The 24796-nt window shown below is 61.5% G+C and overlaps 2 protein-coding genes across 7 annotated transcripts; one reads left to right on the forward strand and one right to left on the reverse strand.

Annotated features, from left to right (window-relative positions):
* Nucleotides 1-1789: 1789 nt before the first annotated feature.
* ARAP3 (ArfGAP with RhoGAP domain, ankyrin repeat and PH domain 3) lies at nucleotides 1790-21238 on the forward strand. 6 transcript variants are annotated; one of them, XM_085073270.1, is made up of 35 exons: nucleotides 1790-1962; nucleotides 3054-3444; nucleotides 3567-4670; nucleotides 5250-5308; nucleotides 5609-5682; nucleotides 6095-6183; nucleotides 9689-9958; nucleotides 10272-10341; nucleotides 10732-10852; nucleotides 11001-11188; nucleotides 11944-12050; nucleotides 12156-12355; nucleotides 12491-12576; nucleotides 12767-12949; nucleotides 13149-13311; nucleotides 13614-13745; nucleotides 13812-13968; nucleotides 14084-14186; nucleotides 14400-14598; nucleotides 14683-14746; nucleotides 15001-15164; nucleotides 15307-15519; nucleotides 15658-15763; nucleotides 16268-16415; nucleotides 16563-16631; nucleotides 16910-16984; nucleotides 17098-17212; nucleotides 17371-17499; nucleotides 17700-17833; nucleotides 17987-18069; nucleotides 18292-18327; nucleotides 18754-18817; nucleotides 18910-19047; nucleotides 19326-19364; nucleotides 19984-21238. In XM_085073270.1, the coding sequence occupies exons 3-35, from the start codon at nucleotides 3607-3609 to the stop codon at nucleotides 20548-20550; spliced, it is 5409 nt and encodes a 1802-aa protein (XP_084929396.1). In that variant the 5' UTR covers nucleotides 1790-1962; nucleotides 3054-3444; nucleotides 3567-3606; the 3' UTR covers nucleotides 20551-21238. The 6 variants fall into 6 exon arrangements, with proteins under 6 accessions (XP_084929396.1, XP_084929398.1, XP_084929397.1 ...); XM_085073272.1 differs by having other exon boundaries at nucleotides 3054-3417; nucleotides 3543-4670; XM_085073271.1 differs by having other exon boundaries at nucleotides 3054-3417.
* Nucleotides 19984-24070, reverse strand: LOC146431047 (proteinase-activated receptor 3-like). The gene is made up of 2 exons (XM_085073275.1): nucleotides 23389-24070; nucleotides 19984-22507 (listed from the first exon to the last, which is right to left on the reverse strand). The coding sequence occupies exons 1-2, from the start codon at nucleotides 23477-23479 to the stop codon at nucleotides 21444-21446; spliced, it is 1155 nt and encodes a 384-aa protein (XP_084929401.1). The 5' UTR covers nucleotides 23480-24070; the 3' UTR covers nucleotides 19984-21443.
* Nucleotides 24071-24796: the final 726 nt, after the last annotated feature.

A 24796-nucleotide genomic window follows, 5' to 3' on the forward strand; every position in this document is an offset into this window, starting at 1 on the left:
GCTGTCCTGGATGGGTTCTGGGAAGGAGCACCCCCCTTGGGAACCAGGTGCTGGGGCTCAGCAGAGGTGCTTGAGCAGGGGCTTCCCCCTGCCAGGGGAATAGAGCCCCAAACCTGGGAATTAGGTGACTGTGGAGGGAGAAGGGAGCTGTGGTGAAGGTTTTCTGTGGCCAGAGGAGCCCAGCTGAGAGGAGCCCTGAGCCCTGGGTGTCCCTGTGTGCAGGGAGGGTCACAGCAGGGCCAGCCTCTGCTCCGGGGGCAGCAATGGCACCAGAGGAAGGGCAGGGACTGAGCCCAGGGAGTTCCCCCTGCACAGGAGGCACAACTTCTTCCCTGGGCAGTGCCAGCCCTGCAGAGATTGTGCAGAGAGGCTGTGCAGTGTACCTGCTGGGGATATTGCAGAAGCCTCTAGACACACTCCTGTGCCCTCTGTTTGAGCAGGGAGTTTGAGATGAGCCACTGTGGTCCATTCCAGCCTGATCCAGATGGGGATTCTGTCTGTGGAGATGCTGGAGGATGCCAGCCTGTGCTCCACCGGTGCAATGCCTGCAGCACAGCAGGACAGAGGTGGTGACACATCGCTTGTGCTCTGTCCCTCCCATTCACACCACAGACCTCAGCAGCCTTCCTGAGAACAGCTGTGCCCAACAGCTTCCTCTAAGAGGCAGAGGGATGGCACAGTCTGCACTGCACACCCTGAGGGTCCCCAGGCACCATCTCCACACCCACGAGGGGGTCCATGGGCCCACCCGTGCCATCCCCAGCCCTGTGGATGTGTCACTCCCTGCTGGAGGGGCTGCTGGGGAAAGGGGAGGAAGACAAAAGTCATACTAGACTCATGCTGAATTCAGCTTCTGCTTTGCAGGAGTAGCCTGCGGTGAGGAGAACCTGCCTTTCCCCACTGAACTGCACACAGAGGTTTGTACAGGGTGCCACTCCCACAGCACCCCACAATGGCTTTTGGGACACCGTTCGGGTGGGGAAGGACTGGCTTGAGTTGGAGTAAGGGTGTCCTCAGCTCTGGGCCCTCACAGGGCAGGGAGAGGTTATCAGGCACAGCATCAGGACAGAGATATCAGCCTTTGACACCCTCAAGGTTGGGTAACAGCTGAGCTGGACCAACCGCCAGCCCTGCTGGGGCTCTTGCAAAAAGTCTTGTGTTAAAAGCAGCTGGGCCAGCCTGTGGTGAAAGCTCAGGTTCCCTACAGGAGAGGATCCCTCTGGATGTCCCTCTTTCACCCCACCCTGCTGTCATCCTGCCCCTAGGCTTATTCCACGTGAGGCACCTGAAGTGGGGTGAGGTGGATTCCCACATCTCCACAGCACAAGGGTTTTGATGTTCCCAAAATTCCACCCAGCCAGCCCCAGTGCCATCCATCCCAATACCCCTCAGCAGCATCAACTCTTCATCCTCTTTTCTCCAATTTCACCCCACCCCCTACACCCTGACCAGTCCCATGCCATGGTGGATACAGGAAATATCTCCTCTTGCCTCCAGCCAGTGGAGCAAACAGGTAGAGCAAAAGGCACCCTTAAAACATCTCCCTCAGCAGAAGATCCTTGGAGTGTGGGTCTCAGGGAAATCTGGCCCCCCGTGGCAGTGAGTGTCCGAGCTCATGGTGGAGAGCTGGGAAGACAGGAGGAGGATGAGGGGTGAGTGGAGAGGCTGGGGCAGCCCCCAAAGGAGAGCAGAGCCTGGCTGAGGGACAGGACATAGCACAGCCGGGACCAGGACAGGAGGGTGGGACAGGGACGGGGACCAGAGGGTTGGCCTGGAGGAGGGACCGGCAGTGGGAGGCGCAGGCTGGGTGCCGCGGAGCCCGGCTGAGCCCACAGCAGCTCCTGCAGGGGACTGCCTTGGCATCACCCTGGAGCCCAGAGCGGGGTGGCCCCGGAGCCCACACGGCACTGCCACCGTGCTGCTCCGCCGGAGCCGGCCCTGGGGGGCTGCGGACCGCGAGAGGTGAGGGACAAGCGCGAGGGCGGCAGGACATGGATGGGACAGGCTTGGGGACGGCGGGGAAGGATCAGGACCCGGGCAGTCCATGCTCACGGTGCCGGCTGGGCATGGGTTTGGTGGTTCAGGGATGGTGCCCACCTGCCTGTGAAGTGCCACTGCCGGCGGGCACGGCCGGAGTGTCCCAAAGTGCCACACCACACCCCGGTGCCCGGCATGGCCCCAGAGCCCCCTGCCCAGGAATGGGGAGGTCTCAGCAGCCATCTCCTCACTGGAGCAGCCTCAGGCAGGGCAGGCAGCGGGCAAAGCCGGCCGCAGATCCCTCAGGGTGATACAGGCATGAGAAAGAGGGAAATTGCCCCACTTCAGCCCCAGCTGCTGGGCAGAAGCACAGCCCTTTAATCCCGGGGCACAGACACCCAACCCACATCGCTGCGGGACATCTCCGCCCTGCCCTGCCCTTCGTGTAGGTGTGTGGTGTGCCCTTTGCCCAGGCTCCAGCCTGTGCCCTGCTCATGCCCAGCTCTCCGAGCCCCTGCCGAGGCTGTCCCTCCTCCTCGCTGACAGCATCCCCCACGTGCTCGCGGGGACACCGCAGCCTCCCAGGGCACCTCCCCATGGCACCCACGCACCCCTTGCCCGGGCAGGCGGGGATGGCGAGCAGGGAGATGCCCGTGCTGGGCACGGGGACTCAGTGCCTCTGTCCCTGGCCGGGTTTGGGACGCGGCTCCTGCGGGAGGGGGCAGGGGATGCGTGGGAGCGTGCAGACAGCAGGAAGGAAGCCTGCGCCGAACAATAGAGGGAAATGGAGGAACTGGAAAAAGACCCAGTGGCAGCTCAGTCAGCACAGATGGTTTAGTGCGGAGCTGCATGATTCATGGGAAAAAGGCCCTCAGCAGGCTCTGTCCCGCGGCTGTGCTGGCGAATCATCTCGGGCTGAGCGTCCCTGGTGGCACACGAGCCTGGCCATGCCGCTCTGCGGCCATGTGCGGGGGCTGGCAGTGGGGGGTCCGGCGCGGCCGGGGGTGGGAGGGTGGGAGGTTGTCCCCCCTCTGCTTGCCCGTGAGTCATGCTGACCTCTCCCATGCCCTCGCCAGCAGTGAGAGAGAGAGATTATGGTCTGGCCCTTCCGGCTGCAGAGCCCTCCCCGAGCTGGCCGGCACAGGAGCTCATCCCCTGGGAGGGGCCCCGCTGCTCCCCCCGTTATCTGCCCGGGACACCCCCGCGGCTGCGCCGGCTCTGGCCCGCCCGCCCGGCCCCGCGGAGCCCGGCAGGTCCCGGCGCTCGGCATCTGCTCGACCACCCGCTCCCCCGTGAGCCCCCGGACGCTCAGTTCCTGCCCGGGCTCGGGTCACGGCCCCGCCGACAAAACGGGGCCAGGATCCGGATCCGACAGCCCCGGGGAGTGGTGGAGAGGCTGGGGCTGAGGAGCAACAGGATGCCGGCTCCTGGAGCTGGGAGGTGAGCGGCTCCGGGGACGGCAGCGAGGTGAGGCGACCTCGGGGAGCATCCCGCGCTCCCAGCCACGGATCTGCACCCTTCACGGCAGCTGAACCCACCCCTTTCCCTTCCCGCTGCCTCCTCAGCCCCTCTCTCCCCTCCTGGCACAGATGATGGGCTGAGCATCCGTCGCAGAGGCACCCCAGGGCCATGAGCTCCCCGTGCGGCCCTGACTCGGATATTGCAGACTGGCTGGCCACCATCCACTTGGAGAGGTACCGGGATGTCTTCAAGCAGCACGGATACCACGTGGCCAGAGATGCCACCTCGCTGGACAGCCACCACCTGCAGCAGCTCGGCATCACCGCCACCGGGCACCGCAAAAGGATCCTCACCCTGGCGCAGCAGACTCGGATGCTGAGTGAATCCCGCCGGAGACCTGCAGCAGGAGACACCCATTCCCGCGGCACGGAGGTCCTGGATGCCCCCCAGGAGGGCAAGGATGCCATGAGAGCAGAGCCGGGAGGGACTAGTGACGCCTTTGGGACGCAGCAGCGTGTCACCGTGCCCAGCCAGGCAGCGCCTGGAGAGAAGGACACTGCTCCTCCCGCCGTGAAGCCAATTCCCAAGCCGAGGACGGTTTTCCCTCGCTCCAAGCCGGAGCAGGGATCGGTGCCCGTGCCCTCGGCGCGCTCCACGGTGACAGCACACGGCACGGGCAGCGACAGGGCACCGGCAGCCTTTGTGGTACTGGAGGGGTTTGTGCCGGGGGAGAGCTCCACGGATTTGGAGAGCCCGGAGCCCGGAGCCCAGGCTGAGGCGGGGACAGCCGTGGCCATGGGTTTGATCGCGTCCCGGCTGAGAGGGCGGGACAGCGCTCGGGAGGACACACGGCCACCGCCGAGTCACGGACAAACCCCGGAGGTGTCGGAGAAATGCCCCCCGTCCGCCCCGTGTGTCCCTCCGCGGCACAGACACAGGGGCCTGGCGGCTGAGCCCGGCCCGGGCAGTGCCCAGGAGGTTCCCCCCGCGCCCAGCCCCGCTCTGCCCGCCCCGGCCAGGAGAGAGCCCTCGCCGTGCCCCAGGGCAGCCTCGCAGCAGGGCTCGGGGCAGGCCCGGCTGGAGATGGTGTCCAACGTCATTTACGAAGGACTCGAGCGCCCGTCAGCACCCGCGGAGGAGCCGGGAGGGGACGATGCTCCTCAGGGTGAGGGTGTCCCTCAGCCCCCCGCTCTGGCCCCGCAGGAGCAGACCCAGCCGGAGGACAAGCCTGAGTAAGCCGATGCTTTCCCTCAGCCCTGGGAGCCGAGGGGGGGCAGAGCAGGCAAAGATGAGGACCCAGAGAGCTCCCCACCCCCGGGACCCACCCCAGAGCCTGACCCTGCCTGCCTCCAGGTGCTGACAAGCCCCTTTCACCAGCCTCCCCGTGCCTTCCCCCGGCTCTGGGTACGGCAGCTGGGATCCCTCTGAGATGACAGGATGGCCCTGGGCCCCTGGATGGCTCCTTCTGGGTGCAGGGAGAGGCTGCTGCCCTTTCTCTGCCCCTCTGGCAGCAGGGCTGGGGTCCCCAGCATGGGGAGGGGGTGGCTGAGTGAGGGTTCTGGGGATGATTCCTGCTGGGAACGAAAAGCTGGGATGGGAAATGCCCGGCAGCCCCAAAAACACAGCCCCAAAAAACACAGCCCGGCAGTCCCAGGATGGGGAAGAGAAGGGAGCAAGGAGGGCACTGGGAGCAGGGAGGGGATGCTGCACATTCCAGGGGACAAAGCCGGGCTCGGGAGCAGCCTCCAGCCAGCCGGGACACCGCAGACTCCCAGCCCAGCGTCAGTAATCCCTCTCCTGTTTTCCTGCAGCCCCGGCTGGCCCAGCGGAGCCCTGCCCCCCATCCCGCAGAGACCCCCCGGCAAGCCAGGTGAGAGCCCCAGGGGTCTGGTGCACATCAGGGACCTCCAGTGTCCCCAGGGAAGGGGAGAGGGGGTCACCCACACACCCTGCCTTTCCTCCAGTCCTGCCCTGTGCTCCTGCCTCGCTCAGGAGCTGGGGGGCCGTGCCAGGCAGAGCCCAGCCCCACGTGTCACCGTGTCAGATGCCCTGGTGTTGGGGTGCACTGTGGTGGGCTCGGGGGTCCCTCTCAAGGACTGGGAGTCCTGGCTGGTCTCTCCCTCACCACAGACACTACTGATGCCTTTCCCTGCCCTCTCTCTGCCCACAGAGATGACTGATCCACCCGTCAGCCCCTACAGCGAGACCATCTTTAGCCATGTGGCCCCATCCCGGGAGCTGAAGGTGAGGGGACACTGTGGGGATGGTGGCTGTCCCCTGCTGTCACTCTGTGTCCCACCAGCTGCTACAAAGTTGGGAGCTGCAGCAGGTGGTGAGGCCACAGTGCCCAGCAGTGTCTGGGGAAGATTCTTCCCCAGAGGGTGCTGGCACTGCCCAGGCTGCCCAGGGAATGGGCACAGCCTGAGGCTGCCAGAGCTCCAGGAGTGTTGGGACAGCACTGCCAGGGATGCACAGGGTGGGATTGTTGGGGGGTGTGTGCAGGGACAGGGGCTGGACTGGATGTGTCCTTTCCAGCTCAGGAGATTCTGTGATTCTGTGCTGGGCTGGGGGTCACAGGCTGAGCCAGACAGGCTGAGGGGGTCTGGGATGTGACAGGGCACAGGGGACAGGAGATGTGACTGTTCTCTCTTCCCAGGGTGTTGGCATCTCCTCTGACCAGAGCTATGAGGCTGTGATCAGCCTCAGAGAGCAGTCTGAGCTGGAGCTGGAGCGAGAAGGCTGCAGGTAGGGATCAGCTCTCTGGGCTGCAGGGGCTGGGCTGCGCTTGGGGACAGGGGACGACCCTGGGGACAGCCTGAGAGGCAATGGGGGGTTTTCCTCCACTGTAGAGCTGATCAGGAGTGCCTGGGGTGGGGTCAGCTGTCTCTAGAAGAGCTGACATGTTCGGAGATGAGAAGGAGCTGTGCTGGTGGGTGGCTCTTGGGTGCAACAGCGCTTGCTACAGATGTTGTGGGTGTACAGATGTTGTGGGTGTACAGCTTGGGCAGCACCAATGGTGCTGGACACCTGTACATTGAGAGGAGCCTGGATTTGGCCTCTGGGAGCAGGAGAACACCCATGGGAGCTGGGGATCACTCAGAAATCAGACAGCTCCAAGCCCCAGATGAGGGTATGTGAAATCTCTGAAGGCTCCAGCAGCATCAGATCAGCTTTTGCTGATCAGTCACTCTGTGGCAGACAGTGAAATTGTGAGGGGCACCTTTAAAATGCTTTTGAAATGTACTTTCCATAACTCCTGATAGCATCTCAGAAAGAGGAAGGAAAGCTGCTCTTCCCATTTCGGATGGGGAGGGTTCCTTTTCCTGTGTTGTTTAGAGAGGAGGAGGTGAGCTGCAGCTCTGTGGCCTTCAGTGGTGTGGCCCTGCTGGCCAGTGCTGGCCAGTGCTGCCTTTGTGGCCCCAGTGTGGGTGCAGCTGCTCTCCTGCTCTGGCTGTGTGGCACTGCGGTGGCACCTGCTCCAGTGGCACAGACCACAGCCAGGGATGGAGAGCTGCAAATACCTGGGAACAGGAGTTCTGTAAACAGAAATACTGAAACCTCCCGGGGAGCCAGCAGTTCAGAGAGGAGCTGGGCGCTGCCCTGTGGGTCATGACCTCCATCCAGTGGATTCCAGGGAGGCAGAATCCAGACCATCCCAAGGGCACTGGCTGAGCACTTGCAGCTGTGGGTTTTTGCAGCCTGGCCTTGCTGAGAAGAGGCAGAATGTGACCATCAGCAGTGTCAGGGGCAGCAGCTCACAGGATTTTTCTCCCAGCCCAAGCATTAATGCACTCAGGGAGTGGAGAGTGGAACAGGAGATAGAAAAGGCTTTGAAGCCCTTTTGCTCTGTGCTCACAGACTCCATCATCCAGCTGCTCCAGTGCTTCCCTCCCACACTCAGCCCTACTGGTCCCACCACGATTCCCTGGAGCAGAGCTGTGGGGTCCTGCTCAGCTGCTGAGGGGCTCTGGCCAGCCCTGCTCCCAGCCCTGCTCCCCCTGTGGGACCTTCTGATTGTCCCCTGCAGCGCTGGTGTTTCTCCAGCTCAGACAGTCCTCATCCTTGTGTCACTGGGAATGACCAGGCATCTCCTGCAGCCCACCAAGCCACTTATCATGGGAAATATTTCCCAGTCTCAGAATTCTGAGAGGCCCTTCTGCCCCTTTTCCTATCTGTGGTGACTCCCCTTGCCCTGTCCTGGGGAACTTTGTCTGTCCCACTCTGCTCTCTGGTCTAGGCTGTGGACAGTGCTATTGCTAAGGGTGGGCAGAGCACCTCACCAGCAACAAAATATTCTCAGCAAATAGGAAGAGGAATGCAAAATTCCCTGAAAACTAGGAGCTGGGTCTGAGAGGGTGCAGCAGGAGTGTGGGGTGGGATTTACCTGCTCTGAGTCTGAGCACCTTGATCCATGCTGGTGATGCTCAGCCCCCTGACGTGCTGGTGCCCTGCTCCAGTCTCAGCAGGACAGAGAGGTGGCACAGCAGTGGCTGTGTCACCCCACAGAGCTCGGGGGACTGGGTCAGCCTCACCAGACACCGTGGGCTCTGCTTGTCCCTACCAGATGCTCGGTGCTCTCCAGCTCTTTCTGGTTTCATTGACCATAAGTCACAGCTCAGGAAGGAGCTGTCAGGGAATTTTTCCCATTTTCCTCTTGCTCTGATCCATGCCATGGGTCTGCCTCCCACTCAAGGCTGCTGTGTGACTCACAGAGTCCTCCAGCCACATCGTTCCCTGTCCAGTCCCTCCTCAAGCATCTGCAGACCAGGCTGGGACTCCAGCCAGATGAGTCACCCTGCCAAGGCTCTGCTGTGCTAATTAAACAGCAATTTTCCTTGTTCTCTGAGCCTCGCAGCCACCCAAGGCCATTTCTTGTCTTTCCTGGAGGAAAACAGGCCATTTTCCCTCTCCATCCCCTCCTCAGCCCCATCCACCACCCCACATCTCTGGAGCAGATCCCCAGATGGGATGGCCCAGCATCTTCCCAGGCAGATTTAGGTCATGCTTCTGTCCCACGGGGATCAGGGACATCTGATGTCCAACAGCCTCAGAAGGTGCCTGTTCAGGGCCTGTCCTAGGATGAGGCAAAAACCAGGTGTTGGGAGAATTTATGAGGACAGGTGCTTGGGGTTCTTCTCCTCGTCCTGAACCTTCTCATGGACTTACACTGGTGGCAGTTTCATATATTTAGGGGGTTTCTTCTTCCAAAATGTCTTCATCTCCAAGGAGGATCCCCACAGCTCAGCCACTCCTTTCCCATGTGATGCCACACCTCTGGCTTTGTCTGATGTCACCCAGCTCCTGTGGCTGCGGCAGTGGTGGCCGGGAGATTCCTTTCTTTTCTCCTCATGCACTGCCCCATCACTCGCCCTGTCCCTTGGAGATGCCCAGTTTGCTCAGGTGCTCCTCAGACAGGTTTTGGATCATCTTCATTGCCTTTCTTGGAGCTCTTCTTTCTCTGCCCCCTGGCACTGGATTCCACAGTGGAATTTGGCATGGATCATCTCCTGTGGGTGCTGGGTGTCCCAATTGTCTTCCTGTCCATCACCATTGCACCTGGACATGTTCCCTGTGAGCTCCTGGGACTGTCAGACATTTTCCAGCACATTTCCTTTCCAGGGAAAGAAAAATGCCTGGCTGAGAGGACTGATGGGAAGGGGCTGGCTTTGTTTATTTTTATAATTTCCTTTTATTGTTATGGCTGGAGAGCCTCAGCAGGCCTGGCTGGGGGTTTAGCATCGCTTCCCAAGGAAAGGAGGTGGATTCAGGAGCTCCACTGGCCCAGCATTTTGGCTGGACACAAGAGCAGGCACGAAGGTGTCGTGGCAGGAGCTTCCTGGTGCTGGGAATGTTGGAGGGGCAGAGGGAGAGGTCAGGCTGAGAACCCTGGTGGGGAGACAGCTGGGTGGGTGTGGAGCAAGGAACAGAATGTGGATTGGGGATTTGCCTTGCTCTGTTTGCTGCCTGTGAAGAGGGGAAGGAGGTGATGCCAGGGGTTTGGAAACATGGGGTGACCTGCGTGGCATTTCCTCAAGCAGCCTCCATCCCATCATGCAGGACTGGCTGAGCCCCGGGCTGCTGGTGGCCACAGGGCTCACAAGCACTGAGCCCACCCTGCTCAAGATGGAAACCCCACATCCCTGGGTGCCCCAAGCAGGTCAGGATGGGGCCAGCAGCAATGCAGGATGGGGTGGGATCGGCCAGGACCCTGCTGTGCTGCCCAGCTCCCTGCCAGCCCCTTTTGCCGCAGGACGAGCAGCGAGTGCAGCAGCGAGGGTCGCAGCGAGGACGAGGAGAGCCGCAGCCGGCTCATCGAGCGCATCGCCCAGAACGACTCCGAGGGATACTCCACCGTGGAGGCCCCGCGGGCCGAGGGCACTCCGTTCAGCCTGCCAGCCCACCTGTACCCCGATGAGGTCCTGGATGACCTGACCATCTCCCCGTACGCCAGCTTCACGTCGCTGTCCGAGCCCCGGCCCACCATGCTCAGCGGCTGGCTGGACAAGCTGTCACCGCAGGGGTAAGTGGGACAGGCGTGGAGTCACAGTGTGCTTTGGGTTGGGAGAGACCTTCAAACTCATCTTGTTCCACCTTCTGCTATCCCAGCTTGCTCCAGCCCAATCCAACTGGCCTTGAACCCTTCCAGGGATGGGGAAGCCCCCAAAGGCAAAACCCCCTTGGGCAAGGCTGGTGAGGTGGCCCCACTGGTCACTGTGTTCCTCTTGGGTAGCCCAGCAATGCTACAAGGCTCTCTGTGCAGCCATACTTGGAGGAAGAAGGGATCTCTGAGGGGCATCATCCCCTTCCCAACAGTTTTTCTGCCATCCCAACAGGAACTATGTCTTCCAGAGGCGCTACGTCCGTTTCGATGGGAAGAACCTGATGTACTTCAGCAGTGAGAAGGTACCGAGGGGTAGGGTGGGGATGGGTGGGGAGGCTGCACCTTGACACAACAGGGGCTGCCACATTCCCTTCACCTCCCCTCGTCCTTCTGGAAGGAGCCAGCAGTGCTTTGCCATCACCAGGGTGGAGCAGCCTCAGCCGTAGGGAGCCCAGGAGAGCAAAGGTTGCTCTGCCAACAGGGGCGAGGAAAGGGAGTCCTGCTGGAAATAGGATCCACCCCTTCCTGAATCCCCAGCTCCCACCTGGCTGCTGGTGCCCCCAGGCTGGGCTGTGAGGCAGCACTGGCTGAGCAGCCGGGGATGTGGAGGATGTGGATGTGGATGATTGCAGGTCATGGCAATGCCACGTGGGAAGGGCAAAGGGGGTAACCCTGCCTGGGGCTTGTTCCAGGAGCCTTATCCCAAGGGAGTGATCCCACTGTCTGTGATTGAGATGGCTCGTTCCACCAAGGACAACAAGTTCCAGGTCATCACCAGCCATCGGATCTTTGTCTTCCGTGCCGAGAATGAGGGTAAGTGAAAATCTGGGCCAGGGCTCAGCAGCACCGAGGAACCATCCCTGCCTCACCCCAGCCCCAAAACATGCCCTTCTGGGTGCTCTGCTCCGTGCCAGGGCTGTTGGGAAGGGCTCAGCCCTGCTCCTTCCTGCCTGGTCCCCAGCCCAGAGGAATGAGTGGTGCTCCACGCTGCAGAAGAAGGTGATGGAGCAGCGCCTGGTGGGGTCCCGGCCCCGGCCTGCCAACACTGCCCACTGCCAGAAGTCGGGGACCCTGGAGCTGAAGGGCCACAAGTCCAAGGTTTTCGCAGCCCTGAGCCTGCCTGAGATGTGGCTGTACAAGAGTGAGCAGGTTCGTGGGCAGGGCAGACCCCTGGATGGGATGGGAGGGATGGAGCTGAGCCAGGGCTGATGCCAAAGGGAGAGCAGAGAGGAAAAGGATGGGCAGGAAAAAGGGAATGGCAGAGCAGAAAGCTGGGCGGCAGTGATAGGTACCAGGAGTGGACTCCCTCCCAATCTCCTCTCTGTCACCAAAAATTATCATCTCCACCAGACATTTTGGTCTTAATCACACCAAGAAACCTAATCCACTGCAGGACAGCTGGATCAATGGCCACGGAAACAGCAGCAAACACCCCTGCTGCAGTGACAGCAGGCCACTTGCACGTCCCACGCTGCTGCTGCCACCCACAGAACACCCCACTTCCTTCCTGCTGAATTTTCTTAGCACCCCTATTTTTATTTCCATCACCTAATTTCCAGGTTGTCTGGTGTGCATAAGCAGCATCAGATCTGAGGTGTTGGCTCAAATTGGTATTTGTTTTATGAGTGTCTCTGACAAAAATCCCCAAAAGAAAGGGACCTGGCTAGCCAGGGTTCAGGGGCTGTGGGCAGAACTCGCCTCTCATTTGAAGGCATAATGTATTTGCAGATGAGAGGTGGCTGAGAGATGTGCCAGGGGCTTGTCCAGGCAAAGCAGGGATGGGATGCTGGGGGTGCTGGGGGTGCTGCAGGCAGCTCTGTGGCTGCAGCCCCAGCACCACAGGCATGTCCAGGGTGCAGTGTTCAGGACAGCAGAACCAACAGCGCTGTCACTCTGAATTGCAGTTCTTCAAAATGGGCATCGCCATGTGCTTCATCGAGATGCGCGGCTCCACCATCCGCGAGGCCAAGAGCCGCAGCTTCGAGCTCATCACCCCCTCCAAAACGTTCAGGTATCCCGATGTCCAGGGCGGGTGAGGAGGGAGGAGCAGCCAGGAGCTGGGCCTGGGTGCTGGTTGCTGCAGTCCCCTGAGGTCTGGCTGTGCTGGTGCTTCCAGTTTCGTGGCGGAGTCGGAGCGGGAGAAGCGGGAGTGGATGGAGGCGCTGCAGGAGGCCATCGCAGAGATGCTCTATGACTACGAGGTGGCAGAGAAGATCTGGTCCAACAAAGCCAACAAATACTGCGCTGACTGCTGGGCTCAGAGTCCTGACTGGGCATCCATCAACCTGTGCGTGGTCATCTGCAAGCAGTGTGCAGGTGGGACAACCCTCAGGGGGTGCCAGGGGGTGTGGGCTGGCCATGCCTGGGCAGGCAGGCTGCTGGCTGGGCTGTGGACACACTTTGGGCACACCTGGTGGGATCGGAAGGTGTTGACTCTCCTGCTCCTTGCAGGGCAGCACCGCAGCCTGGGCTCCAACATTTCCAAGGTGCAGAGTCTGAAGCTGGACACCAGCGTCTGGTCCAATGAAATCGTGCAGGTGAGGCACTCAGGGGTCCAGTGAAATAGTACAGGTGAGGCACTCAGGGCAGGGCATGGTGTGTTCAGGGGCCAGACTGCTCCTCAGGCAGGGCAGCAGCCCCACAGTCTCCCTCGGGATGCAGGAACACAGGGAATCTTGCTCCCCCCGCTGGCCCTGGGCTCGCCATGACCATGGGACTCTCCCACAGCTCTTCATCGTGCTGGGAAATGACCGAGCCAACCGGTTCTGGGCTGCTCGGCTCCCCGCCAGCGAGGCCATCACCCCGGACAGTGGCGCCGAGCAGAGACGGGACTTCATCACCCGCAAGTACCGGGAGGGACGGTACCGCCTGCCCCACCCGCACTACGGCACACAGGACGAGATGCTCCAGGTAGGGGCCACCTCAGGGTGCTGGGAGCCACCCCAGAGCTCCTGGTCTGAGGTGCCAGCACCTCCTGCTTGGCTGTGTGTGCTCACACCCTTGTGCCAGGCAGATTTCGGGAGGTTGTGCCCTGGTTTGGCAGCCTTGGAGCAGCCCTGGGAGCAAGCTGGGGTTTCCATGATCCCTGAAGGTGCCTCTTTCACCCCAGGCGCTGTGCAGTGCGGTGGCAGGACCAGCCCTGCTCAAGACCATCCTGCAGTTCTTCTCATCCTCAGAGGCTGCTCTGGTCTCTGATCCTGCTGCCAGTGAGTTGGCCTTAGGGGCTGACCTTTGGTGGGGACCAGAGAGCAAAAGGCCCAGGAACCTTTCAGGTAATGAGTGCCCTCGAGCCCCATGTGGCTGTGGTGGAGGAACTTCCGCTTTGCCACTGGCGCTGTCCCTCCTAGCACACCCCAAGGCTGGGGACAGACAGGGTATCAGGTGCTGTGGCTCCCTGGGGGACCCACCGTGTGTTAGGATGGGGCAGGGAGGCGAGTTCCTCTGGAGTCCCTGCTCAGGGAACCCCATGCCTGCACACCCCCTTGCCTACACCTGCATGAGTGGGATCCCCCTCCAGCTCCCACAATTCGGTGGGTGTCTGCTCCCACCCCGCTCTCAGTGCTGTGCCCCACAGGGAGCCCCCGAGCACGGGATCCGGGTCCAGAGGGCGTCTACAACGAGATCACCCAGCCGGTGACACACAGCGGGTACCTGTACCGGGCCACAGCCCCCCCAAAGCTGCCAGGGGCCAGGAAGAGCAAAGAGGGTGAGTGTGGGGAGTGAGGGAGGGCAGCCAGCCCATCCCAGTGCCACTGACCCCCCATTCTCACAGATTTCCAGCAAACATGGTGCTCCCTGGAGAGAGCCCTGCTCTTCTTCGAGACCGAGAAATGCACTGAGCCCCTGGGCCACATTGACAGCGGGGACCTCATCTCCCTGGGGGTCAGCAGAGCCCACCAGGCACTCACCAGCCCCGGCCCCACTGAAAGGTACCCCCAGCCGTGCCCCCAGTCATGCCCAGAGAGCCTGGGGCACACAGAGAGCAGGGCTCCCTGCTTGGTGCTGTGGCAGGTCTGCCCTCACGGGTTGGTTCATCCTCTACAGGTTTCGCTTCACCCTTGAGCTCTTCCTCACTGGGGAAAAAGTGCAGCAGCTGGGAGCTGATGGGCCTGAAACGCTGCAAGCCTGGGCCAGTGCCATTGGCAAGGTGAGCCAGCCCCAGCCTCAGTCCCAGTGTGTCCCCAGGCTCTGTCCTTGTGTGTGATTCCTCACAGCTCCCCGTGCTCTTTATCCCCTGTGGGAAGCACCCTCCTCCCTTCCCAGGGGCTCCCATCCTCCCGGGTGACCTGTCCCCATCCTCGTGGGGCTCAGCCCTCGGGGCGGAGCCATGCCATGGTTCATCTCCTGTTCCATCCCACAGTGGTTCACCCCCGTGAGCTGTCACTGCCTGCTGGGCTACGAGTTCCAGCGCGTGGGCCAGCTGCGCTACAAGTGCATGCTGAACCCCGAGCGCTGGCAGAGGGCCTTCTTCATCCTGCAGAAAGGCCACCTCTTCATCTGCCCCGCCGAGGAGGACGGGGCTGAGGACAGCATCAACCTGCGGCGGCTGCAGGAGCTCAGTGAGTGTTGTGTCACAGCCTGGGACAGGCACCGCCTGGTGGCCGTGCGTGGCTCTGACCTCTCGGCTTCTCGCCCCAATGCAGGTCTGGTTCCCTCCGCAGACACCCCGGAGAAGAAGGAGCTGCTGATCCTGGTGGAGATGGGGAGGTGAGTCCTGGCTGTGGGGATGATGTTTAATGAGCCAAGCCACTTATGGATGGGCTGATGCTGATCCCAAATCCATGGTGGGGATCTTACTGGGACAGCAGGGCTGCAATCAAGGGCTTTGCAGAGGTGTTTTGGTGGGGTAGGGTGTCCCTCAGCTCAGCCTGGCTGGCTCTTGCTCCCTGTCACAGGCAGGAGGGGACAACCTGTCCCTGTGACAACCCTCATTCCCTCTTTTCTGCCCTTGTTGCTCTCAGGACGTTTTACCTGCAGGGCTTGTCGCGGGCTGACTCAGCAGCGTGGTACAGTGACATCCAGGCGTCGGCAGGGGGCCGTGGCAATGCTCTGCGGGACCAGCAGCTGAGCCGGGGGGACATCCCCATCATCGTGGACTCCTGCATCGCCTTCATCACCCAGTACGGTGAGCCCAGCACGGTCCTGGTCCCCCGACACCTCGAGGTGGCCGATGGGTCCAGGCAGGAGGCACCACTCCAGGGCCACCAGCTCCATGAGGGACTCTGTGAACAGGATCGGGCCCCTGTGACCCCATGTCCCTGTCCCAGGGCTGCGGCACGAGGGGATTTACCGCAAGAATGGAGCCAAGTCCCGGATCAAGGTACTGATGGAGGAGTTCCGGCGGGATGCCCGCAACGTCAAGCTGCGCATCAGCGACAACTTCATCGAGGACGTCACGGATGTGCTGAAGAGGTTCTTCCGGGAGCTGGAGGATCCCGTCTTCACCCGGGAGCTGCACCCGCAGTGGAAGGAGGCTGCAGGTACCTCCTTCACCCAGCCCTGCTCCCACACTGGCTCCCCTGAAGTGTCCCTCCGGATGGCATCCTGGTGCCAGCCTTGGTGCTGTGTCATCTCTGTATCTGCTGGGCTCAGCAAGGATCTGCTTTTCTTCCCTCCAGAAATCTCCTCGAAGCCACAGCGCTTGGAGAGGTACAAGGAGATCATCCATCGCCTGCCTCGCCTCAACCACAAGACCTTGGCTGCGCTCATTGGGCACCTCTACCGGTCAGTGGGGACCTCCCTGGACACTCCCCTCATCCAGCCAGGTTCCCCAAGATCAGCCAGCATTGTGGGGTCTCCCTGCTGCCCAGGGAATTCTGGCTCCTATTCCTAAGAGACAGGGAATGCCTCATACCCTTGCCCTGCTCCACCAGCTCCACAGCTGGTGCTGGAACATGTATGGGACACCTCAAACATTCCCAAAGTCATCCTGCAGCAGGGGGGAAAGACAGGAGGTTTGGGACAGTAGGATGAAAACTTTGCCCAGTGCCCAAATGAGAGGGAAAACACTTGATTCCCACCCATCTCTGAGTCAGAGTTTAATCTGGTTTGATTTCAGCAGGAATTTCTCAAATCAAGAACTGCCTCCTTTGAAATTCCCACTGCTGGCAGGCTGGGGATATCCAGGCTGTTTCTCAGGGGAATTTATATGAGGCAGAGGAGGGTGGCTGGGGCTGAAACCTCACCCTGAGCAGGACCAGCCCCTCACCTCTGTGCTGCTCGTGCCAGGGTGCAGAAATGCGCAGACCTCAACCAGATGAGCACCAAGAACCTGTCGCTGCTCTTCGCACCCAGCCTCTTCCAGACCGACGGCAAAGGGGAGCATGAGGTCAAGGTGATGGAAGATCTCATCGACAACTACGTCAGCATCTTCAATGTAAGCAGGGTTCTGCAGCCCCCTCCATGCTGGGTCTGATCCAGACCCCCTTGGATCCCCCATGCTGCCCACCTCTGCCTCCCCCTGCACCCCTCCATCCTGGTGCTGTGTCCTCAAGCCATATCCTGTGCACCCTTCCTCTGGCAGATTGATGAGGACCAGGTATCCCAGATGGATCTGGAGAACAGCCTGATCACCACCTGGAAGGACACCCAGGTACTGGGGATGTGCTTGCTGGCCTCCACCACATCAGGGACTCCTGGGCTGGTGGGACTGACTGGAGGATGGGGACACTCCCAGCTGCCCACCCTGGGTCCGCACTGTCCCATATCCACATCTGGGAAAGGACTTATCTCCCCTGTGCCCACCACCTTGGGGCTCCTGCCCAAGGGGGAAGCAGCCCCAGCTTCCCGGGACTCCATCTCAAGCCCCTGGGAAGATGGGATGTACTCAGCACCCACACCAGCATCACACCAATGCCACTCTCCCCACAGCTGTCCCAGGCTGGGGACCTCATCATCGAGGTTTACCTGGAGCAGAAGGTGCCCGACTGCTGTGTCACCCTGAAGGTGAGTCCCTGAGGGGTGCTGGGCCAGAGCAAGGGAGGAGGGATGCAGGCTCCTGGCGTCCCTGGGACCCATCCTGCACCACCCACCCCAGCTCCCCGTGTGTCTGGCCCCAGGTGTCCCCCACGATGACGGCAGAGGAGCTCACCAACCAGGTGCTGGAGATGCGCAATGTGGCCGCCAGCCTGGACATCTGGCTGACCTTCGAGGCGCTGGAGAACGGGGAGCTGGGTGAGCAGTGGGGATGACCCAGGGGGATGCCCCTGGCATGGACAGGCTGGTGAGGGGGAGGTCTGGGGTACAGGGAGTGGCTCTCTGGTGGTGGCAGAGGGGGCAGGGACTGGCACAGGGAAGGGGACACAGTGGTGAGAATGTCCCTGTGTCCCCAGAGCGGCCCCTGCACCCCAAGGAGAAGGTGCTGGAGCAGGCTTTGCAGTGGTGCAAGCTCCCGGAGCCCAGCGCCGCGTACCTGCTGGTGAGGAAGGTGCCCATCGGTGAGGGCAGCTGTCTCTTCACAGGTAAGGCAAGCACAAGGGGTCCCAGCCCCTGGGGTGTCCCCAGAGAGGGACAGTCCTGCCCGAGCTCCCCTTTGCCCTGGTCACCTCCCTGCAGCCATCAAGGGCACAGCCCTGGGACACACAGTGGGATCCCCTTGCAACACTCCAGCCCCCTCCCACCCTGCCAGCCCCCCTGACCCTCATGTCCCCACACTGGGCAGGTGCCAAGCGTGAGACCCCCAAGTGTGGGCTGCTGAAATGCCGTGAGGAGCCCCCCAAGCTGCTGGGGAACAAGTTTCAGGAGCGTTACTTCGTCATCCGGGACCGGAGGCTGCTGCTGCTCAAGGAGAAGAGGGTACCCAGGGGATGCTGTGGGATGTACCTGAGCCCCGAGGGCAGGACAGGCAGGGAGGAGGAGCCTGGGGACAGCAGGGGCACAGTGGTGGCTGTCCTCCTGGCAGGGAGGCTGGCACCAAGCCAGGCTGACCCGCTGGGTCTCCTTTCCCAGAGTGCCAAGCCGGAGCGTGAGTGGCCCCTGGATGCAGCCAAGGTTTACATGGGCATTAGGAAGAAGCTGAAGCCACCAGCTCAGTAAGTGGGACCTTCCCTGCCGTGGCACTGCATGCAGCCCTCAGTCCCTGCTCCTGGCACTGCTCCTGGCACCCAAACCTGGCTGCTGGAGTGTACCAGGCTCCACCTGGAACCAAAGGCTGTGCCAGTGGGGCAAGCTCAGCCCCCTGCCCCACTGCCCACAGACCCCAGGCTGTGTCTGAGCTTGGCAGTGCTGCCCCACAGCCTCGTGTTCCTTTCCAGGTGGGGTTTCACACTGACCCTGGACAAGCAGCAGCTGTGAGTATCTGCCCCTGCCATCCTGGGGTTCAGGGAGGTCTGTCCCCAGTTTTAGTGGGAGTGGGACAGCCAAGGGCAGTGCTGCAGGGCTGTGGGGTCAGGGCAGAGCTGAGGCACTCGAGAGGCAGTGCTGGCACCACGTTCTCCCTGGCACAAGGTGGCAGCCAGGCTCATGGGGACACCCATGTCCCTGCCACACAGCCTCCCTGCCTCCCACCAACACCAACACCCCTGGGAGATGCTGGGTCCCCAAAAAGCTCTTGCCTTGCCCTGAAGCAGCAAGTTGGGCATGCAGAGAGTTTCAGAGGTGCAGCCCCATGGGGTGTAGATGAGCCTGACACCTCCAGGCTCACAGACAAGGTGACAAGGGGACAAGGGCCCCACTGGCCCTGCTCCCTGGCAGCTTCTCCATCATCTCCTCTGCAGGTACCTGGTGTGCTCAGGGCAGGCTGAGCTGTGGGATTGGACCACCAGCATCCTCAAGGCTCAGGTGGGTGCAGGCTGATCGTGCCACCCAGCTGGGCAGGGCTGGCATGGGGCTGGCAGGGTGTGACCCCTGTGCCCACCCTGTCCCTGTCACAGCACGATGACCTGCGCCCCGTGGTCCTGCGCCGACGCTCCTCCTCCGACCTCGCCAAGCAGAAATTTGGGACAATGCCACTGGTGCCTCTGCATGGGGACAGCACTGATGCCACCATGCTCTCTGCCAACCAGACCCTGGTAAAACCCCTGCAGCTCCCCCTGCCCGCCAGTGCTCCTGCACCCACCCAGGTCCTTGTACCCATCCCTGTGCCCACCCCAGGGCTGGGGAGGCTGTGCACCAATGGGTGCTGTGGGTGTGTGTGTGCTGTGTGCTGTGTGCCATGCTTGTGTCTGTGTCCATGCCAGCTCTCCGTGCCTACAGCCTCCTGCACCCCCTGCCCCTCCCCTGCCCGCCCAGGCACCCTGGCCTGCTCTGTGCCCTCCGTGCTTACCCTGTCTGTCTCCTCTGTTTCTAGCGCCGCCTGCACACGCGAAGGACTTTGTCCATGTTCTTTGTAAGTACCTGCACACGTGGAGCATCCGTCGCTGGCTTTGCACTGTGCCAGGGCTCAGCTGCAGCATCCCACAGGCACTCAGAGATGCGTGGCAGTCGAGGGGGTGCCCATTGCTCTGCACACCCCATAGCTGGGGATGTGGGTCCCTGCATGGTCCCAGTGTGGGCAAGGCTATAAGAGTCCAGCCCAGTTCCCAGAGCCTGTCCCGTTGGGCACATGTTGCCCATAGGGATCAGTGAAAGAAATGTGAGGAAACAGGATTGGGTGCTCCTTGTCATCAGGTTATTTCCACAAAGGCCACTCACCTGGCTTTGTGCTCTGCATGGCACCCACCTGCCCTCCCCACCCTGAACCCCCTCTGACAAGGGGGGCTGGGCTGGTGACATGGACTATGCCCAGGCAGGGATCTAAACACTCCCCCTCCCTCAGCAATGGGGACAAAAGGACAGTAGTGCCTGAGCCAGGAGAGCTGGTGGAGGGTGAGTCCCCTGCAGACATCGGCTCCATGGTGAGGGACAAGGATCGCCAGGCAGTGCAGGGAGGGCAGGGTGATGGGACACAGAGAGCACAGCTGAGCTGTGTGACAGTGCTGCTCACCCTGACCCTCTGCCCTCCCCAGCCCATGAAGATTCACCAGGACTCCCTGGAGGAGCAGCAGGAGAAGGAGGCAGACACTGATCCTGTCTATGAGGAGGTTGGGAACTTCCCCGAGCTGGCAGCACTGGATCTGGGGCAGGGGCTGCTGGCAGAGCTGGCGGCTGTTCCCCCCGTGGACAGGTCCAAGAAGCCATCCCCGTTCCCTGAGCAGCCCCCAGCCACAGCCCTGCGCTCCTCATTGCCTGCCAGCCCGGCCCACATGGTGACAGGGCCCTCTGTCACCAAAGCTGTGTCCCTCGAAAGGGGGTTGAACCTGGAGAGCACCAAAGCTCCAACCCCGGCACTCAGACCCACCAAAACATCCTCTCTGGAGAGGAACATGGAGCCTTCCCTGGTGCTGGGCAGGGACTGGGAGCAGGCAGCCACACCGGGGAGCAGTCCCACGGCAGAGACCTCCCTGGAGCTGCCCAGGAAGAGGAGCTTGCAGCCTCCCTCACCCATCAATGACAAACTGATCCAGGAGCTCAGCAGTGTCATCCTCAGGAAGAGCGATGGCCAACCCCCGGGGCCAGGCCAGCCAGTGACGTGACCTGCTGTGCCAAAGGGGTGGCCACCGACCTGGGGGGTCAAGTCGTGCCCGGTGGCAGCAAGGATGGGTACCCTGGTGGCAGCAATGATGGGTACCCTGGTGGCAGTGAGGATGGGTACCCCGGTGGCAGTGAGGATGGATTCCCCACACTCCCACATCATGGAACCCCCACCCTCCAGCTTCTCCTCCTCATCCCAGAGCCAGGCTGGGATCAGGAACCAAAGGGACAAGTGGGGACCAGGCTGTTGGGCCGTGGTGCCCCTTCATGGGAGGGCTGGGGATGCTGCCAGATGTGCTCTTGCTTGTGGGTGGCATGACTGTGATCGAGCCCAGCACGGAGGGAAGCAAGGAAAGGGGAAATTAAAAGCAGGAACATGGTGCCTGCATGTTTTGGCAGCATGACACCATGCCAGGCAGGGGTTACGGGGTGCCTGCCAGCACAGGGGAACGCAGTATGTCCCCTCTCCAGCACTGGGCCCGCAGGGCAGGGCCAGGACACCCAAGCCATCCCCCTTCCCTTCTTCCATCTACTGTGGCATGTTTTGGTGGGGGGAAGAAACAGGAGCAGGGCTGGCCGCGTGTGCCTGACGTGTAGTCCTGGCAATGGAGGGCAGCCCCTCCTCTCTCAGCAGGGTGTTTGTACCTATTCCTGCCACCAGCAGGGAGAAATAAAGGTTTATTTGTACTCGGTCACTGCAGGAGGAGTGGTGAGGGATGCCAGGGTCTGGCAGGTGGGGAGATTGGGGCACCAGGGACCCAGCTGGGGGACTCTTGGCGTTGGGCAGCAATGGTGTCATCAGAGGAGCAAAACTGAGGTAAAATCTCCATGAACCTCAGATTCAGGTGGGATTTTCTGCCCAAGTCTATTGCCAGCCCTTCACGGTGGGCACACTTCAGGCTCCCCCCTCCCCAGGGCAGGGGGACACAGCCTGGCACCCCTGGCTCTGCCCGCTGCACCTCAGGGGCAGGGCTGTCTTGTCTGTGGACCTCCCTGACGAGGCCTCGAGCCCCCGCAGGCAGTGGCTTCCTGCATCCCGCACCCAGCCCCGAAAATCCCGGGAGACGTAGAAGTAGATGAAGGGATCAAAGCAGTTGTTGCAGGCGCTGAGCACCAGAGCCAGGGCGTAGGAGATGTAGGTGCCATTGTTGCACCCCGAGGGCTCCAGCAGGTAGTGGATGAAGAGCAGCACATTGCTAGGCGTGAAGCAGAGGATGAAGACCAGCAGGACCAGGGCCAGGACACGCACCACCTGCCCGTGGCTCCCTCCCTTGGCCAGCAGCCGCGCCAGGATGCAGCTGTAGGAGATGGTCATGAGCACAAAGGGCACGCCAAAGCCCAGCCCCACCAGCGACAGGAAATAGGGGCCAAAGAACCTGTGGGTTTCCTTCTCCAGCACATCGTGGCACGTGGTGATGTTCAGGCTCGTGATGTCGTGTGTGTGGGAGCGCAAAAGCAGAGGGCTCATGCCCAGCCCCACCGCCAGCCAGATGCCCACACAGATGCCCACCTTAACCCGCGTCCAGCTGGAGCCCTTCCACAGGAACGGGTGCGCCACGGAGATGTAGCGCTCCAGGCCGATGCAGGTGAGGAAGAGGATGGAGCTGTACATGTTCCCGTAGAAGAAGGCCACCATGGCCCGGCACAGGTAGTCCCCAAAGAGCCAGTGGTTGCCCAGGAGGTGGTAGGAGATCTTGAAGGGCAGCACGAGGACAAAGAGCAGGTCGGCCCCGGCCAGGTTGAGCAGGAAGAGGGTGCTGGAGCATCTCCTGAAGTTGGTGGCCAGGACCCAGCAGGCCAGAGCGTTGGCTGGCAGCCCCACGAGCAGGACCACGGAGTAGAGAGCAGGGAGCAGGCGGGTGCTGAGGGTGCTGCTGAGGAAAGCTTCCTCGGAGGCCTCAGAGCAGGTGTTTTTCTCCTGGGGAGTGAGGCGGAGCAGGGATCGCCCTTTGCCAGGCACTGTGGGGGACACAAGGCATCAGGCTTGGCTGAACTCCGTCCCACCGACCCTTCCCACCTGGGGCCACGCAGGAGATGTCACAGCTCCCTGCAGAGCCACCAGCAAAGGGAGGAGCTGGCACCTCCCACAGCAGGGAGACCCCAAAATGCCGCTGCCCTGGCCCTGCAGAGCTGTGCCACACCCTGTGCCAGCCCAGCTGAGTGCCCTGCTCTGACCCCAGATAGGCTCTGCTCCCACATCCCTGGCTCTGCCAATGTCCCTTGTCCTACTCAGCCCAGCACAATGGGATCAGGGGGTCACACTCCCAGCAGCACAGGGCTGGGACAGTCCCAGCCATCCCCCCAGCTCAGCTCCAACCACAGCTGGGACATCTCCTCATCTTCCTGCAGTCAGGGGCTTTTCGTTGTGTGCGAAGAACAAAAGCGAAAAACAGGAAGGTTCCAGGACACCAGATAAACAACTCCAGATCAAATCCCTTTTCTGGCTTGCTCAAAAAAACCCAGACAAGCTCTGCACGTCATCCCCAGCTCCAGAATTTCTATCCTGATGGTCCCCAGAACTCCCTACTCCAGGGGGCTTTGGTTACATCCAACAGATTTCCCACAACCTCTGCCCCCTCTCCATGTCCAGGGGATGGAAAATTCAGGTAACAAGAGCAGTAATCTGAATTTTGCTGCCAAAAGGGGAAATGCTGGCTGGGTTTCAGGTCTTCACTCAGGTTCTCAATGTGGACACCGAGGGCAGGCAGCAGAGCAGGGCCCCAAACTCTCCCCGTGACACCCAGCCATCACCTCCAAGGGTCATGGGACATGATATTGGGGTGTCCCAGCCAGGTGTCCCTGCCCTACCCCATCACCCCCAGATCCACCAAGGCACTTACCTGAGGAGGATTGCCTGGCAGAGCCAAGCCAGGCGCAGCAGAGCAGGAGGAGGACACAGGTAGCAGCAGGTGACAGCACCAGCCGGGACATCTCTGCCGAGTGGCCGCTGTGTCAGCTGGGTCTGCCCCAATGGCACGGCGCTGGCAGCACTGTCACCAGCGCCTTCCCCGCTGGCACCCTCCCTTTGTCTTCACCACGTCACGCCCACGTCCTGCCCGCAGTCCTGCGGTGGATGCAGCCAGACTGGAGCACGAGCTGCTCGTCATTTGTCACCAGCAGTGACCTGTTGGGGCCCACCATCAGCAGTGGGGGGAATTTCCAGCCGCCCGTGCACAACTGCACATGGTGGGGAGGAGGAAGCGTGAGAGACAGCTAGAGGCAGGCGGGTGAGAACCACAGCGGGAAGGTGGAGATGTTTGTGCTGCATGTGTAGGACAGGAAGGTGACAGCCAGCTCCCAGCGTGGTGACACGTGGCCCTACCCCACTGCAGCACCCCCAGGGCACAGGATACCCTGCCTACCCTGCCCTGCCCTGCCAGGGCCAGACAACTCTAAGGATCCACTGCCGGGGTCAGGCTGAAAAACTAGTGTCACACAGCTGGAGGTAGATGGGACCGACCTGCATTGTCCCCTTCTTGTCACCAAAGTGGGCACTGGGAGGCCCCCGATCTATTTTTCCCAGCCAAGAAGCAGAATAACAGAGCTGGTGACACATCCCCAGCCCAGCCTTGTGCATCGTTACGCAGCAGGGGAAGTAGGACACGTGCAGCCAACCCCAAAATGTCAAGGGAAGAGAAAGAAGGGGATGAACGGGACAGTGGGGAGAGCCATGAGCTCTGCAGGAACCACTGAGAAAAATCAGAACAGAAAGAGAAGGGAGAAGGGAAGGGGATCGGAGAGGGTTGGGAGGGGGCAGAGGGACAGGGGGACAGGGAGAGGGCAAGGGCTGGCTGGGGACATCTCATGACTCCAAGTGGCCCCCACTGAATGCCACTACTCCATGCCAATGCCACAGAGTCCCTGCCCTTGTCCCCACGGCAGGGTCCTGCCAAGCCAGGGGCTCTGTGTCCTGCATGTGATGTGGGACCCTACACGTCCCTGGGCTGGGGGCTGTCCCCTCAATGTCCCACATGTCCCCACATCCCAGTACCAGTGCCCCAGCGGTCCATGTGTCACCCCATCCCAGAATCAGTGCCCTGTGTGTCCTCATGCACGGGGACTCAGTCCCCAGTGATCCCAGTGCCATGTGCCCCAGCACACCCCATGCACCCCTGTCCGAGAACATAAGACCCAGTGCTCCCCATCGCCCCATTTCCCCTGACACTGTGTCCCTACATCTCTGTCCCTCATATCCCTGTGTCCCCATGTCACCCATGCCCCCATCCTCCTGCCTCCTTGTGTCCACAT

The sequence above is a fragment of the Lichenostomus cassidix genome, chromosome 13 (assembly GCF_008360975.1).
Source record: "Lichenostomus cassidix isolate B80296 chromosome 13, HeHo_3.0, whole genome shotgun sequence".
NCBI lineage: Eukaryota > Metazoa > Chordata > Aves > Passeriformes > Meliphagidae > Lichenostomus > Lichenostomus cassidix.

Bases quoted from the DNA above. Each gene is read 5' to 3' on its own strand.
- LOC146431047 (XM_085073275.1), bottom strand. From the start codon at position 23,479: ATGTCCCGGCTGGTGCTGTCACCTGCTGCTACCTGTGTCCTCCTCCTG. The intron at 22,508-23,388 runs GTAAGTGCCTTG...TGTCCCCCACAG, and splicing joins TGCCAGGCAATCCTCCTCAG to TGCCTGGCAAAGGGCGATCC.
- ARAP3 (XM_085073270.1), top strand. From the start codon at position 3,607: ATGAGCTCCCCGTGCGGCCCTGACTCGGATATTGCAGACTGGCTGGCC. The intron at 10,342-10,731 runs GTACCGAGGGGT...GGCTTGTTCCAG, and splicing joins TGTACTTCAGCAGTGAGAAG to GAGCCTTATCCCAAGGGAGT. The intron at 12,950-13,148 runs GTAGGGGCCACC...CTTTCACCCCAG, and splicing joins CACAGGACGAGATGCTCCAG to GCGCTGTGCAGTGCGGTGGC.